The sequence below is a fragment of the Nothoprocta perdicaria genome, unplaced genomic scaffold (genome assembly GCF_003342845.1).
Source record: "Nothoprocta perdicaria isolate Ctin4 unplaced genomic scaffold, notPer1 scaffold_290, whole genome shotgun sequence".
NCBI lineage: Eukaryota > Metazoa > Chordata > Aves > Tinamiformes > Tinamidae > Nothoprocta > Nothoprocta perdicaria.
The window spans coordinates 611,586-627,686 of NW_020455522.1; the positions used below are offsets into that span (position 1 = coordinate 611,586).

The 16,101-nt window shown below is 54.4% G+C and overlaps 2 protein-coding genes across 2 annotated transcripts in view; one reads left to right on the forward strand and one right to left on the reverse strand.

Moving 5' to 3' along the window:
• LOC112949349 (glycine N-methyltransferase-like) overlaps positions 1–1,186 on the forward strand; it is a 2,201-nt gene extending 1,015 nt beyond the window's left edge. Inside the window, exons 2-6 of the mRNA XM_026041741.1 lie at positions 5–35; positions 106–219; positions 422–564; positions 694–815; positions 887–1,186. Of these exons, the coding sequence (XP_025897526.1) occupies positions 5–35; positions 106–219; positions 422–564; positions 694–815; positions 887–1,058 (582 nt within the window). The 3' untranslated portion in view covers positions 1,059–1,186. The remainder of the gene's footprint in view (positions 1–4; positions 36–105; positions 220–421; positions 565–693; positions 816–886) is intronic.
• A 1,211-nt stretch (positions 1,187–2,397) lies between these two features.
• PEX6 (peroxisomal biogenesis factor 6) lies at positions 2,398–15,700 on the reverse strand. The gene is made up of 16 exons (XM_026041742.1): positions 15,459–15,700; positions 14,688–14,771; positions 13,872–13,974; positions 13,545–13,681; positions 12,944–13,055; positions 10,495–10,703; positions 9,758–9,950; positions 9,304–9,380; positions 9,060–9,192; positions 6,755–6,960; positions 6,601–6,662; positions 6,051–6,159; positions 4,861–4,977; positions 4,439–4,516; positions 2,968–3,107; positions 2,398–2,713 (listed from the first exon to the last, which is right to left on the reverse strand). Exons 1-16 carry the CDS (start codon positions 15,698–15,700, stop codon positions 2,577–2,579), a joined length of 2,139 nt encoding a protein of 712 aa, XP_025897527.1. The 3' UTR covers positions 2,398–2,576.
• Between the last annotated feature and the right edge of the window lie 401 nt (positions 15,701–16,101).

Consider the following 16,101-nt stretch of genomic DNA (forward strand, 5'->3'; position numbering starts at 1 on the left):
GGAGCGGCGCAAGGAGGAGCCCTTCGATCGATGGGGTGCGGCGGGCAGCGCGCGGCCGGGGCGGGGGGCGCGGGGCGGCCGCCGCGCTCACGCTGCGCCCCACAGTCATCGAGGAGGCCAACTGGCTCACGCTGGAGCGCGACCTGGACAAGCCGGGCGACGGCTTCGACGCCGTCATCTGCCTGGGAAACTCCTTCGCCCACCTGCCCGACTTCAAAGGTGAGCCTGGCGCGGGGTGGCGGGGCTGAGGCCGTGCCTGAACTCATGTCACAAGTGGGTGTGTGTGTGGGGGGAGACAAACTTGAGCAGGTGCCACTGTTCCTGGGCCCATTGAGCCCATACATTAGGTGTCCATTTTCATTGGGGGGCATAAGGACGGACATCCACTCCCCCCCCCCCGCCCCAATGTTCTCCTCCGCAGGGGACCAGAGCGATCACAAGCTGGCCCTGAGGAACATCGCCAGCATGGTGCGCCCCGGCGGTGTCCTCATCATCGACCACCGCAACTACGACCACATCCTGGCCACGGGCTGCGCCCCACCAGGCAAGAACATCTACTACAAGGTAGGGGGGGGGGGCCACTATGGTTGGGGTTGGGACTTGCCCCAGCTTCGGCCGCCCCTGGGCCCGGGGTGGGGAGGGAAGGGGACGCTGCGCGCCCACAGGACCCAGCCGGCCTCCCGCGCTCCCCAGAGTGACTTGACCAAGGACATCACCACGTCGGTGCTGCTGGTGAACAACAAGGCGCACATGGTGACCCTGGACTACACAGTGCAGGTGCCGGCCGAGGAGGCCGGGGCGGCCCCGGAGCTGAGGTGAGTGGGGGGGCGCAGGTGGCCGGTGGTGGCCCTGTGACCCCTGGCCTTACCCCAGCGCCTCCTTGCAGCAAGTTTCGCCTCTCSTACTACCCGCACCAGCTGGAGGCCTTCACAGCGCTGCTCAAAGGTGCCTTCCAGGGGAAGTGCCAGCACAGTGTCCTGGGCGACTTCCAGCCCTACACACCAGGGCAGGCCCACACCCCCTGCTACTTCATCCACGTGGTGAAGAAGACAGCCTGAAGCCGGACTGCTGCGACGACGGCCACAGAGACCTCAGTGCAGCAAGGGCTGGGACACCACCCCTGCAGTGCCTTCCCCAACGAAGACTGGGACCCGTTTTCCTGTCAATGAAGGGCGCTCGTGCCAGCTACCACAGCCCTGGGTCCGTGTTTCCGTGCAGGGGCAGTGGGGACAGGGGAAGCAGCAGGTGCTTGGGGACGGCCAGGTGCCGAGGCCCTGCCTTGGGGACCAGGCCAGCCTGGGGATTGGGCACCCATGGAAGAGGCAGCTGCCAGTGCCCGCGGTGCCGAGCCGCCTGCAGCAGGGCTCCCCCACCACCGCTGCCGCCAYACGCCGTCCTCTCCCTTTCTGGCCTCTGCTGGGTGCCGTGCGGTCCAGCACTCCCCAGCCTCACCCCGCCAGGCCCTGAGGGCTCCACAGGCTGAGGTGGCAGCGTCTGCTGCAGCTGAGCGAGGCGGCGCGTCCCGGCCGCAGGCAGCCCTGCCCCGACATGCTCAGAGCCACAGGGCTAGCAGCGCCCGCGTGGCCCTCGCTGTGGGCGGCAGGACAGGGCCTTGCTCCGCAGYGCCCAGATGCTGCCCAGCACCGCTCCGTGCAGCTCGCGGGTGGCAGCAAGAGCTGGGAGCCCCTCACAGCCCAACCCAGTTTCACGGGGTGGGCACCAGCCCTGGGCTTCTCCCACGTCCGCCACCAGCCGCCCCTGCAGCTGCAGGTTCTGCGGCTCCTGCGCTGGGATCCTGACTGCGCTTCCTGGGATTCTGATGTGCGAGAGCAGCAGCAGCTGCCGGCACCGCGCGCCCTGGTGAGCGCTGAGCAGGGGATGAGAGGTGGCCGTGGGGGCTTGTCCCGGCAGTGAGAACCTCCCAGCAGAATCAGTGTTCAGGCACTGTGGTGGCCTCTACTCCAGCCCTGTTCCTACGCAGCCCCAATCTCACTGGGACAGCGGTTTCTTTGCACAACCCAGCCCTGCCCAGGGGTTCAAAGGGCCCTTTCCCGAGGCCTGCGCTGAGCAAAGGCCCAAAGCTCCATGCTGACCACGCAGAGGCAAGAGCTGGTTGGAAACTTCTGTTTATTTACAAAGTCCACATCAATCCCTGGCTGGCTGCGTCAGCAGTATTTGCTGTTCTTCCACGCTCTTGGGGTAGTTCCCTTCGCCTGGGGGTAGTGCTCCAACAAGGGACAACCTCCAGATCCCTTCTCCTGCTGCCCAACTTAGTGCCATACGGCTGCCCTGTCCACCACCAAACTATTCGCATGCTCCCCCGGCCCTCAAGACTCCCGGCTTCCCACAAGCTGGGAAGCTGGCAAGCTTTCCAAGCACCCGTGAACAGCTCCCATGGGTGCTGGGCAGTGACAGGGGTCCCAGCACCGCACTGAGCATCATTGCAGGGCATGGCGACTTGCTCAGCCAGGCACCAGAGAGGTTCTAGGAGCAATGGGAAGAGGGTCACAGTTTCTGTCTCAGGTCTCCTGTGTCCTTTACAGTTTCATCTCCTCCACTTTCAGCTCTGCTGGGGCTTAGCAGGCATCAAACTTCTGCTGGATCAGTCTGTACCTGAGCAGCTCCTGCTCAGAGACCGAGGGCTGCAGCCTCACGGCCGCCTGCAGGAAGTCCTCCATGGTCAGCACCAGAGCAGAACTCTCTGTGTCCAGCCCTGCACGAGAGAGAGCAAGAACAGGCTCAGAGCAGAGAGCAGGGCCGGGGAGGAGCCCTCCCACCAGCCTGCTCTTATTTGCCAGCAGGCTGGGAGTCGCACATCCCTCTGCCCGTTCCCCTGTGGCCAAGCACCGGGRAGAAAGGCGGCCTCACGCGCTCCCAAACCTCTTCTTTTCCAGCCAAATTCCCGGGGCAGCAGCAAGCGTCCCCTGCGCAGGGCAGCCGCAAGACAGGCTGGGGCCGGGCTCTCACCTTCCTCAATCCACTCCACCTTGCGCTTGACAGCGCTCATCATGGCATCTGAGCACAGCGCGTAGATGTCTGCRCCCGTCAGCCGAGCGGGGCATTTTTCTAGGATACTGGGGAGGCTCACAGAGGGATCCAATTTAAACCTGCAAAGAAAAATAGCAACARGTGTGACAGCAACTGGGGAGGGAAGAACAATGAGAGAGGCAGACTGAGAAAGAAGAGGGGGAGAGAGAATGGGAGGAGAGAGAGAGAAGAAAGGGGGGAGAGAGAAGGAGAGAGAAATGGAGAGAGCGACTGGGGACTGGGAGAAATGTGGCAGACTGAACAGGAAGAACTGGAGGCTAGAGCCATGCTCTGTGGTGGGCTGTGTTCTGTGTGAAAAGAAAGAGAAAAAAAATACAGGAAAAAAAGAGAAAAAAGACAGGAAAAGTAAAAGAAAAAATAAAAGAGACAGGGGAAAAAAAAAGAAAAAAAGACAGGAAAAAAGAGAAAGAAAGAGGAAAAATAAAAGAGAAAAAAGGGAAAAATAAAAGAAAAAAGACAGGAAAAAAGAGAAAAATAGGAAAAAAGAAAAAAGGAAAAAGGAAAAAAGAAAAAAGACAGCGAAAAGGAGAAAAAAGAAAAAAGAGGAAAAAAGGACAGGAAAAAAAAGAGAAAAAAAGACAGGAAAAAAGAGGAAAAAGAAAAGAGGAGGAAAAGCTTTCCTGTTTTTTTTTTTTTTCTCTTCTTTTAACAAGGCCAATTCCTCTCTGAGGCATCCCTGCTGCAATCCTGCCGAGCATGGTCAAAAGCAGCTCTACTCCRGCTCAGGGAAATCAAGTGCTCTCCACAGCTGGGAACAGCCTGCAGCCAGGGCTGCAGGAGAACACCTTTAATTACTGCAGGTACGAAGCACCTGGACACCGAACCGCCCCACGGGAGCCGCGGAGCAGGCAGACAGCAGCACCGTGCGTGCCGGAGGGCGCTGCTGCCAAACCACATGGCGTGGAAAGGTGCTCCTGACCAGCCTCTCCTACCACATTATCCTCGCAGGGAGGAGCAGTCCCGGCGCCCCAGCTTACAAGTCTCTGCTGAGGAGGCAGATCTGCTGCTCACCCAGCTGTCCTGGGTGACAGGACTTTCATATGGAGGAGAGACCTCCTGGAAAATGCAGGAATTGTGCTAGCAGAAACCTTGTGGGACCCCAGAGGGGCCTCCTGCTATACAGCCTCACCACAGTTGGCTGAGCTCCTCCAGCACAAGACCTGGGCACGGTGACTGGAGAACTCTACCAGCTCCTCCAGCCTACRTTCAGGGAGCCGAGCTGCTCCCATCATGCGGAAAACCTATCCTTGTCCTGCCCTTTACCTGGCTGCCTGACAACAACTCAGGTGTTCTCTGGGGCCCAGACCCAAGGCCAAGCTGGAGCAGCCCACGTGTGAGCCCAGGAAGGCCACAGCCCACTGCAGGGCTGCAAGAAGACATGGTCACTCACTTCCTGGTGACAGCACTCAGCACCTGCAGCTGCGACTCCCGGTCTTCATTGATGCCCACATAGACCAACTTGTCAAATCTGTCAGCGGAGAGAAGATACAGTCAAAGAAGGCCAAGAGAAACTTCTCTGCACGGCCCAGCCCTGTGCACTAGAACCCTTTTGCTGTCAAGGGTATGGATGACACCAGGATGCGGGGAAGCAGCCGACGCACTGGGCATCAGGGCAGCTCTTCAGAGGGACCTCACCACACAGGCTGGAGAAATGAGCTCACAGGAACCTCATGAGATCCAACAAGGGCAAGTTCTGCCCCAGCATGGACTGGCTGCAGACATCAGGACTACGTCTGGGCTCAGTTCAGCTCATTGCTGCCTGAGAACTCTACGGAGTTGCCCTAAAGCGAGGCAGAGTAGGGTGCAACAAACCTTCCTGGCCGGAGCAGCGATGGGTCCAGGAGATCAGGCCTGTTTGTAGCTCCGATGACAAACACCCCTCTGGTGGAATGAAGTCCATCAAGCTCAGCCAGGAGCTGGGAGACAACTCTGCAAGGAATGTGAGAAGACACAACAAAGCCTCAGCAWATTGCCCACTACGGCACTCAACGACTCACAGGTCCCTGTCCTGACTTCCAACTCTTATCTTTCTTCTTTGGAATTGTCCTGCTGCAGTTACTCACATCTCTCAGGGAAGCCAGTGATCATGTAGGCTCATTGCAAAGCGAGTGCAACCTCCTAGTGTCAAGACAGCCCTCAAAGCCACTCCTTGGCCCTAAACCCTTCCAGGATGGCTGCACCTGCATGCCCCTGTTATCACGGACACCAGCACATGGACCAAACACAAGCAGGGGTGCACGGCCGTGGCTTGGATTCCCCGACACCAGCTCTCCTTGCCACACAGCTCTGCGCTTGCAGTCTCTGCCAATGAGGCTGCCAGACAGCAAGTGCTGTAAATCCCAAATCCAGGTGGCTGCTGCAGAGAGACCTCAGTGTCACGCAGCCCTCCTAGCATGGGGATGGCTCCACCAGGTTCTGGGAACACTATGGGCCTGCCGACACGCATCTAAAAAGCTCCTTCCAGCTGTGCTGTTTCATGTGTGCAGGTGGACACTGGGGTGCACAGCATTATTCCCAAACCTTCCACTCTGCAGAAATTCTCATGGATAGAGATGAGGACTGGACATCAGCCCAGCAAAAGACACCTGGAGGAACCTGCCCTGTTTCTGCATCCAAGCTGGATGAACTTCCCTTTGACCAGAGCCAGCTGAAAGGTTTCCCACTATGGGGAAACAGCAGCTAATGGGAGGAGGACAAGTCAGGAGCATGAAGCATGGCCTTGGAGAGGCCAAAGGGAACAGCTAGCAGCCACAGTAGCTATTGGAGGAGGCCCGGTCTTAACCAAATGTTTGCACAAGAGGCTTGGGCAATCAGGGATCTGCTGCAATGCAAACAGTGGTACTGGTGGCCTCAGAGAGGAGACAGGCTGTGCAGGAGAGTTGAAGGGAGCAAGGAGGGACAACAGGAGAGCCGGGATGGACTCTGCCTCACTAGGCCATCCCTTGCTCCCCCAGCTCAGGTAAGAACATCTGCTGTCCTAAGGATGCTCTGTGCTATCTTACCTGTCCATAACACCCCCTGAATCTCCACTCTGTCCACGATTTGGGGCCAGGGAATCCAGTTCATCAAAGAAGATGATGCAGGGAGCAGCTGCCCGGGCTCTGGCAAACACTGAGAGGACAGAGAGAGATGAAGCAGCAGTTGAGAACACCGGGATCCACTAAGTCACCAGCACAGAGGAGCTGTGAAGGAGAATGTGCTGCATCTCCCTTTACCAACAATCACCGCTCCCACTTAAAAGGCTCAGCCAAATCAGGGGCTACCACATGGGCAGAACCTAACATGAGGGTCCCCAAGGCTTGAATTGGGTTTCAGAAGGGCTGCTGTCCCACCAGCAATGCCAAGGACAAGARCAGCAGGAACAGAGAGAGCAGCAGCGGTGGCTAGAGCAAGGCAGAGAACAGAGTGGTGCAGGAGATGGTTGGGTTTGCCCCCTCACTGGCAGCTGCGAGGAGTTGGGGAAGAGGGGAGTTCACTACGACCTCCTTCCCTCCAGCACCCCAGAGAAGTTCCCATCTCCCACCATGCAAGGAGCAGGGCCCTTGGGCTCACCGTCGCGCACGTTCTCCTCACTCTGCCCAACATACATGTTGATGAGCTCTGGCCCTTTCACGCTACAGGGCGGGGAGRAAACACAACAGTTAGAGGAGAACTGGGCGCTGCCAGGAGAAGGGCAGTCTGACAACACGATACCCCAACTTTTCACCTGAGGAAGGTCATAGTGCACGTGGTCGCCACGGCTTTGGCCAGTAAGGTCTTCCCTGTCCCAGRAGGGCCATAAAGCAGCAGGCCAGAACGACACAGACCCAGGGACAGCAGCTCTGGGTGATCCAAGGGCAACTGGATAGTGTCCAGAATCTCCTTCTTCACCTCTTGGAGCCCACCAACGTCCTGCCAGGACACGGAGGGGATCTGCCGCAAGAGAGAGCCCCTCTCAGCAATTCTTCTTGAGCCTGTTCAGCTCTTGCTCCAGGGGGGCATCAGTCTTTCGCTGCTCCTACTGTCACCAGCTGCACCCAGCCCTGCCCCGTGCTGCCCGACCATCCCCATCACGAGATCTCCCGGGGTCTGCATCCACCCTCTCCCACACTCTGCCGTGGGGCAAGGAGCTACACAGCTCACATTCTGCTGCTGTAAAACTGCACAGGGGAATTCACCCCACAGCGACAGAGCTGGAGCTATTGGGACCTCTGTCYTGCACAGATGTCCAGATGTCCTGCACACACAGAAAATTGACTGCTTTTGAAGAAGGGAMTATAGGAGCAATACGCAGAGATGTTTACAGGAAAGCAACAGGGAGGGGGCCAACGGCAAACACAAAGGGACCTCGGCAAAGAAAGCCAAGGCAGCAAACCTGCCGGGGCGAGTGGCCACCACTTTCGTTGCTTCTGCTGAATCAAACACTCTCAGAGAATGCTGGCCCGCTCAAAACTTAGAAAGAGCAGGAATACCGAATCTGCATGAAGTAGCTGTCTCTCCAGAGAGCAGAAGCAGCTCCCTTGGGAGCGTGCACAGAAAGCAAAGGCTGAGCACAGTTCCCCACAGCTGTGGGCCGGGTGTAGAACAGGTGTCAGCATGACCAAGGAGTTTAAAAATAGGGCAGAGCAAAATTCCTTCCCCTGCAGGCAATTTGGTGCTCATTCCTTCACTCCTTGAGATTACTCCAGCTGTCCAGCAAGTTCTCCAGGAAAATCAGGCCAGGCAAGATAAGTATTTCCAGAAAGAAACCTTTTAAAGCAGAAGGTCACAGGCCCTCTTTTTTTTGTGTTAATGAATAGAAGAGGTGCCTTCTTACTCACAGTCTTGCATATGCTTCCTCTCCAGAGAAAGCTCTATAATTATCAATACGGGAGATGGAAAGAATGCAAAAACAAACCAAAAAAAAAGCTGTTTTCAACAGAGAATATCAGAAGTCCAGGATGTGCTGGAACTACTGCTAGCAACCAGATGATTGATATTATTTCTTTCTAGGACACTCAAGCTGACAATCCCTTTAATGGCAAACAAATATGGGACTAACAAGAAAATGCAAGCGGAGATTTTAAAGTTGCTTATGTGAGAGTACCCAGGAACCTGCTAATGTACTTTCTGAACTGCAGCCAACTACTAAGAAATCGATAAATGATTGTTAAGATACCAGCAAAATTAGCTCCCATTCATCCAACTCACTGCAGAGCAGAGTTCATGGTTATTTTTATTACAGTGAACTCAGCAAATATGCCTCAAAGTACAGCTCATTTAGGCCTCTAGTAAGTTAATGAATCGATTAACAGTCCCAGAGAAGCACCTGGATGATGACACCAGGAAGGTGACACCTTCCTGGGACAGGACTGCAAATGTTTTGGGGGAGAAGATGCTAGGAGAGCTGCTCCAAGGCCGGCATTTCCTGCCCTGCACTGAGCTCAGCGGACTGGACTGGAGGGTCGCTTGGTCCCATCACCACGTTACCCAGTAAATGCTGTTTCACTGCCTCAGAGCTGCATCGTGCCCCTCCTTGAGGAGCTGACCCAACTGATTTTCTCTCACACCCTTTTTCCATTTCCCAACGGAATTCCCAGCTCTTCAAACTGCCCAGCTGTCAGACRAGCCTGCACCAGCCAAGGCCACGGATCAAATTTAAGGCTTCTCTTGCACGTGGTGAAACTCCTTCACCAGCTCGTCCCCCAGCCCCTCTATTCCTATATTGCGGCTGGCTGGAGAGACCTGAACAAGGCAGCTGGTCCACCAGTTGCCTCTGCTCCTGAGGGCCACCATACAGCCTGGCACTGCTACTACACGAGTCAATTTAAACAGTCTCCAATTAGGGCCACAAGTGCTTCCCYGCCCAGACTCAAGGTGAACAGTGGAAGAAAACAGTAATGGGGGAAGACCACAGCAGGGGATGTGAGAGGACATGGCAGCAGGCAACATGTTAGAGCAGAGCCCACGTCTGGCTAGGCCTGCAAAGGGGAGAGATCAGAAGCCACAGAGCTCCAGAGACTCAAATCTTCACCTCCGCTCCAAGAACCTACCTTAGGGGCTCCTGCTGCCTGCGAATGGGCATCATGCAGCTGCTCCAGCGCAACACTGAAATCCTCCTCCAGCACAGGGAAGCCAGCAGTGCAAAAATCTCTCTCCACTTCCTCACTCAGTCCACCTGGAAAACTGGCAAGGGAAAAGAAGCAAGAGATGGAGGCACTGCCCACTCTGCTGCCCGCGTTATCAGATTTGCTGTGGCCAAGCCGCCTCCTCCTGCCACCCTGCCCGTTATGCTACCTCAGAGCCTGGATGCGGGCACACGCAGCACGGCTGCTGTGGGASAGCAAGGCACACAAGTCTCCCAACACAAACCCCTGCGAAGGAGAAAACAAACAGCACCGGCTCAGCCCCTGACCGCTGAACACGGAGAGACTTCCAGCAAAGGCATTTTTGACTCCCTGTGCCCTTGTTCAAGTCTTTAGCTTCATTTATTTAACTCAAGCTCAGTTTGCAGGGTGAGGAGTACCCTTCTAGCACCAACCAATGCCTCTGCTAAGCCATCCATCCCTTTGGCACTGGAAACCCTGCAGGGAAAGCTGACAGCACCTCCACGTCTGAGGACCAGAGTTATCCACTGACGGAGCTGCTTGGCTTTGGGAACTCCCTGCTTTCCCCCTGGCCTGGCCCAGGAGGTTGGCAAACACTGCTGGCCCAGAGCTGCCCGCGTGCCCCTCGGCAGGGTTTCGCTCACCGCCGTCCTGCGGGCCAGCGTGGCGAGGCTCACTTCTCTGCCCAGAGGAAGGCTGGCGGTCAGCGCCCCCAGCATCGACCTCCTGTGCTCTTCGGAAGGGGCTTCAATTTTCACCTCGTGCAGGAAAGCAGTCTGCACGTCTGTGGGAACATCCCGGGGCTTGCACGTTGTGCCAATCACCAAGACGGGGTGGCTGCAGAGAAAGGAGGACAGCACATGGCCTCGGCTCTACGGAAAGCTCCCTCTCCCCACGGCCCTCCCCTCGCTGCCCTGCTCTCCAAAGGGCAGCCTTTCCTCTGTGGCACCTGCACGCACCAGCTAAGCTCTCCTGTAGAGCCTCTCTCCTCCAGTTTAAGTTCTGGACTGCTTTGCAAGCACTGTCTCAAGTGACATCTTTTTTTCTCCCTTGATGCCTCCCTCTCTGGTACTTCCATGCGCTGCAGGACTCTCCTTGGGCCTGGCCTCACAACCCCAGCAGAGCGACCTTGTGTGTCCTGCGGCCCTTGTCATTTTAGCCCCACTAGAACATGCCATGTTTGCTCATCTGAGCAAAATCAGGAACCTGTGCAGTTTTAGAGGATAAAATCCCCTGATTCCTGCGGATAAAATCTCCCAATTCCTGCAGCCCCTAAGCTGCAAGAGCAAGACGCCTCTGAAACAAGCAAAGCAAGTCTGGGGGAGACCCCACAGGTTCACAAGCATGCCAGGTCCCCACAGCAAACGCACTGGGTCCATACCTCGCTGCAGGATCTCTGTGCAGGAGCAGCTGCCTCAGCGTAGCAATGACCCTGGAGTCCTCTCCCAGCCCATCYCGGTCTCTGCCCAGCACCTCTATGTCCTTCAGTAGAAGCAGACATGGGTGGTACTGCTGGGCCCGCGTGAAGGCCAACTGCACCTTCTCCTCTGTGGCTCCACTGCTGTCACCGCACAAACTAACACAATCAACCTGCAAGAGAGGCCACACATAGTAGCAGTAGTAATAATAATAATAATAATAATAATAATAATAATAATAATAATATAGGCCATATGGGGCATTTTTTCAACAGCAACACATTGCTGGAAGGGGAGGTAAGGAGAGCATTCCCCAGATGCACTTTATCACAAACTGCTGATGAGGCACAAAATAGACAGGAAAAGATTCAAGATTTCCTGACACAGGCAAATGGCTGCTTCCCTCGGAGGGGTGAGGGATGCTCCTGTCTCAAAGAGGTGATACCAAGGAACTGGAGTAGTTGCTGAAGCTGGTGTGACTGCTCAAGCAACATCATCTAGGAGGGATGGGAGAGCCATGCAAGAGGCCAATGTGAGAAGAGCAGGATGTCTCGTAGCAGCAGTGCAAAGAGCAGAGAGGAAGGCTTAGGAAGCTGCTCAGCCTCGTGTCACACAGGCTCAGAGTGCAGCAGGAAGGTAGAAGGTTACTGAAAAAAAAAAAAAAGTGGCTGGAGGCCCAGACACCGTTTACAAGGCAAACACTGGATGGAGCCATTTGGAAGGGAGAGGCAGCAGCTGAGCCCTGAACAGTGGCTGTGGCACCGCTGGGAATGGGCAGTGCTGCCTCTTGGTGCCAAGTGGCCACATGGGAGCTGTCCCTGGGAGCACCTAGAGCCTCATCCCAAAGGGCAGGGACAGCCAGACACTCCTCCGAGATTCCCTGCGGCCTCATGCCCAGCAAAGTTACCTAGCAGCAAGGGGAGCTCCATCTGCTCACTCTCCATCTCATCTGCAGTTTGCTCATTGCAAGCGCAGGTGGAGAACCCCACAACCTCAAGCCCCAGCCTAAAGGGTAAGGAATGGGACACAAAGCATCAGCATCCAAGGAAGTCCTTCGCCCTCTCAGGGTGAAGAAGCACGCTGAAGGAAAACCACATTTTTGACAAGTTGATAAGAGGCACCCTTGGCACCCAGAACTTCCAGTGCTGGACAGACACATAGACTAGAGCCCACAGACTTTGGCCACARTGCTTACAAGTTAAAAATCTTAGCTGCAAGAACATAGGAATGGTTGTCGTGGTTCACATCCAAAGTCCCTTTGGCTCATTACCCTGTCTCCAAGAGCAGCCACAAGTGCTAYCTAAGGATCAGGATAAATACAAATAACACTCTTCCCCCATTACTCTTCCAGGTACCTCTCCAGGCCATTCTGGATTTTAAAACCCTTTTTCAAATTCTCCCTAAATTGTTTCTTTTTCAAGTTTAAGAGTTTATTCAGCTGCTCCTCACACAGAAATCTAGACCCTGATCTTATTCATCGTCCTCCCCTGAACTTTTTCCTCCTACTTCGGTTTTATGCTCCCAAGAGAGGGAAACAAGGACTGTGCCCTGGATTTGAGCGGTGGCAAAGCATGGATCTGCACAGCAGTATAATCTGCTCTCTGGGTTTGTTTCCTACTACGTGACGGTGTGATTTTGGACCTATATGAAGATCAGAACTGAAGTTCTCCTGGAGTCATTGACATAAAACTCAATTCTTGATCCTGATTGGTGACAGTCASCTCAAAACCCATCATTTTCTACGCAAAAAGTTAGGGGKKTTGTTTGTTTATTTTTTAAACCTACAGTGAGTTTTATCTGCTATTTTACCGTCCAGTCACTTGCTCTCCAAAAGATCTCCTCCAGTTCAAGCAGGGTTTGACCCCATTTCTCCTCTCTCTAATAACTTTGTATTATCAGCAAGTCATCCGAGCACTGCTCTTCCCTTATCCTAGGTTGCTTCTGAGACCGCTTGCCAGTGAGGGCCCCTGCACAGGTACCTGCAGAACTCTGCTCCGGGTCTTCTAATGTGAGGATTGACCAATTATCCTTGCCCTGTTCCCACTTYTCAACCAGCACTAAATCCATGTCGGGACCTTCACTGACAACCCATAGCCACTCAGTTTCCTCAAGAGCCTTACTGAACTCTAGATAAACCATCAGCCAAGTTACTCCACTTCACTTGCCAACATGGCATTTGCTCAGCCCACMCAAAGGACAACTGAACACGCCCAATGCCACAGCGATTCCTAACTTCTCCAATATCTCTCAATATATTTTACTGTGATTCCTGAGCATTGGAGGGAACAGTCTAGACAAAGTCTATCTCCACGCTCCCTGTTCTTTCAATCTCTTCCTAAGCCTCTGTCACTGGCCAGTCCCAGCCAGACCTTTGAACTGATCCCCCAGCCACTTGTCCCTAGGAGGAATTACCTTGAGGAGGTGAAGGTTAAGGCAGCTACACACGACTTTGACGGCCGTCAGCTTCCCACTGCCACTGGGTCCTGAGAGGAGGACGCTGCCCGCCCCGCTCAGCGCAGCTCCCCTGCAACACACAGGCAGTTCTTGGGATGACTGTGGAGCAGGGTCACAGAATCACAGAATGTTTAAGGTTGGAAGGGACCTCTAGAGACCATCTAGTCCAACCTTGCTGCTCCAGCAGGGGCACCCAGAGCACRGGGCACAGGGTGGCATCTAGGYGGGTTTTGAAGACCTCCAGGGAAGGAGACTCCACAGCCTCCCTGGGCAGCCTGTTCCAGGGCTCTGGCACCCTCACAGTGAAGAAGTTCCTCCTCACATGGACATGGGAACTTCCTGTCTTGCAGTTTGCACCCATTACCCCTTGTCCTGTCACTGGCCACCACTGAGAGCTTGGCCCCTTCCTCCCTACATTCTCCCTTCATGAACTTATACATGTTAATCATATCCCCTCTCAGCCTTCTCTCCTCCAAGCTAAACAGGCCTAACTCACTCAGTCAAGGGTCCCAGGGGGTCCCAGCTCTCCCAAGACTTGCTAGGAGGAGGTTAAGCTCACCAACTGTTCAGGTGAGGCTGAAGAGCACCGCAGAGCTGCTTCACAACATCAGAAAGTCCAGCAGGAGATAAACTGCTCCAGAGCTCGTGGCTGCCATAGGCTGGGGAAGATGGGACAGCACTGTTGGTTGATCCCACCTGCGAGGAAGGAATAGAACTCTTGTAAAATACCAACAGAGAAAAGACATCAAGCAACAGATTGTGTCCCAAAATGCCCCCTTTGAACTGCAGGAAACACAAGACCCCCAAGGCACCTTTGCCATCACTAGAGTGCAACTTCTGCCTCAGATCTCCTGAACACCCACCCTGCTCTCCACTGACATCTTACCAGATACAGAGATGTGTGCTGGGTGTCCACCAGGTAACCCTCAGACTGCTCGCCTTCCACCATGCCTAAAATCTTCCTCACTTTGAAGTAAAGCTCAGGCCATCTAAAGGAAGAGCAAGCAGTCTAAATTACTGAGTCAAAATCTGGGCAGCAGGAATATAAGCCTGGTTTATAAACCTGCATATAAACCTGGTGCTGCAGAGTTCCTCTGAGTTGCACAACAGAACTCAACTCAAGCACAGGTCCTGTCCTGGATACTTGGCTGGGAAAATGCTGCTTCTTCCACGAACGTCCCACAGGACGGATTGTTAAAGGACCTGCAAAAGTTTCCTCCATCTTTTGAGCATCCTACTTGCACCCTACAATAGTTTGAAACTCTCTAGGTCCCATAAACTCTGCTGTCTTGTCTGCTGTATGGCAAATACATAAGCGCACAGACAGAAGACTTGTGCTTCCTGTGGTCCTTCCTCCTTCAGAAAAACGGCCCAGAAAACACTTGTTACGGTACCTCACTGGCTAAAAATTGAGGTATTTATATTACCACTATCCAAACCCTGCTGCAAATACCCTACTCTGATACAAAGGTAATTTTCCTCGTTCAATGCAGAACTGTTTCAAGGCCAAGTTACTCTAAAGCAAAGAAACCGTCACATTTTAGCATTCGTCCTGCACAAGGAAACCCAGCTTCTGCTTTGGCTTATGAGGCACTGACTGTCCTCAAATCATACTAAATCCATTGCCCCGTTTCAAAAGCATCGCTAGTGGAAAAACCTTTCCTCTATCCATGTAACAGAGCCACAGTTCATTGCCACCTACCTAAGAAATCTGTCTGAATTTTCTTCTAAAAAATCAGCACATCCAAATGTTGGAATACATATAATGTCTTCCTCTTGAACAAGCCTACAAAAAAAAATATACACATATCTATACACACACACATATACGCATACACAGTTTCACCAATGAGAAACAACACACCACAAGTGTTTTTTAAAAGATGAACGTAGCTATTCACGGGGCTTTGTTCCTTTTCCTGTATTCCAAGATTATAAATTGCCACAGAAAGATTTAACGTGTCCCAGAAGACACTAGGTGCATTTGGGCTATTAAGGAGAATATTATTACTTTCCGTGAAGAACCTGCTAATGATATATAATCATTAGCATATACAATATATAGCATATATATATATATAAGATATACATGGTATGTAATGATATAAGAGATCAATGCTGTTAATTATAAACACCATCACCTCCCTAGGCCTGGAACAGCTACATCTAGTTCTGAAGAAGCTCGGTGGGCAAGTCACAAGAGAAGACCTCTAATACAGACTGACCATTCAACGCATACAAGCTGAATCCTGGCATACGAACCCACTCCTGGACACAGGGGTCTCCTGGGGTATCTGGAAGCCCCTCCCTGTGCACCGAAATCACAGGGAGGGAGGGAGACTAAAGGATGTCCTGTGAAGGATGGGAGCGGAGATGCTGCACACGAGTCCATGCATATATTTATCAACAACTTAACCTATATGATCCAYGTGTATCAGATGGGGCTGCCACGGCGGGAGTGCAGCCGGCTTACCGAGGCGTTCCAAAGTGCCTGTAGAGAATGYGGTCGTAGAGGCCCGCGGCGCTGTACGCGGGCGAGCAGACGACCTCCACGTGCAGCTCCTTGGCGAAGGGCGGCACGGCGAGCGAGGAGCAGCTCTCCCGGCCTCCGTCGAGGCCGGCCTCCGCTTCGTACCTCTGCAGGGCAGAGAGAAGGAGAGCACAAGATGTCAGGGCCAGGCTGCAGCGCCACGGGAAGGGAGCCCCAAAGGACATGGCGGGGTGGCCACCAGCCGCCTCCCCCAGTGCCACCACGCAGGGGCCGGGCACATCCCCAGGGACCCAGAGGTTACAGGGAGGTGGCCACCAGCCCCTGGCTCCTGGTGCCACCACGGGGAAACACTGGACATCCTTGAGGTCCCAGAGGCCACAGCTGGAAGGCCAATGTCTCCCTTCTCCCAGTGCCACCAGCACATCCCCAAGTGCCCACAGGCCATGGACGGCATGTCCAACCTCTCCCCAGATCCAATGGCCCTTGGTCCCTCCCATGCCCCGATGCCACCACAGGGCCCCAGCAGCCGCAACGGGGACGCCGCGACGTGGCGGCGAGGCCACCGCGCCCACCCGCCGGTGCCACCCGCGGGGCCCCCGCGCGGGGCTCACCCGCACGCAGAGCA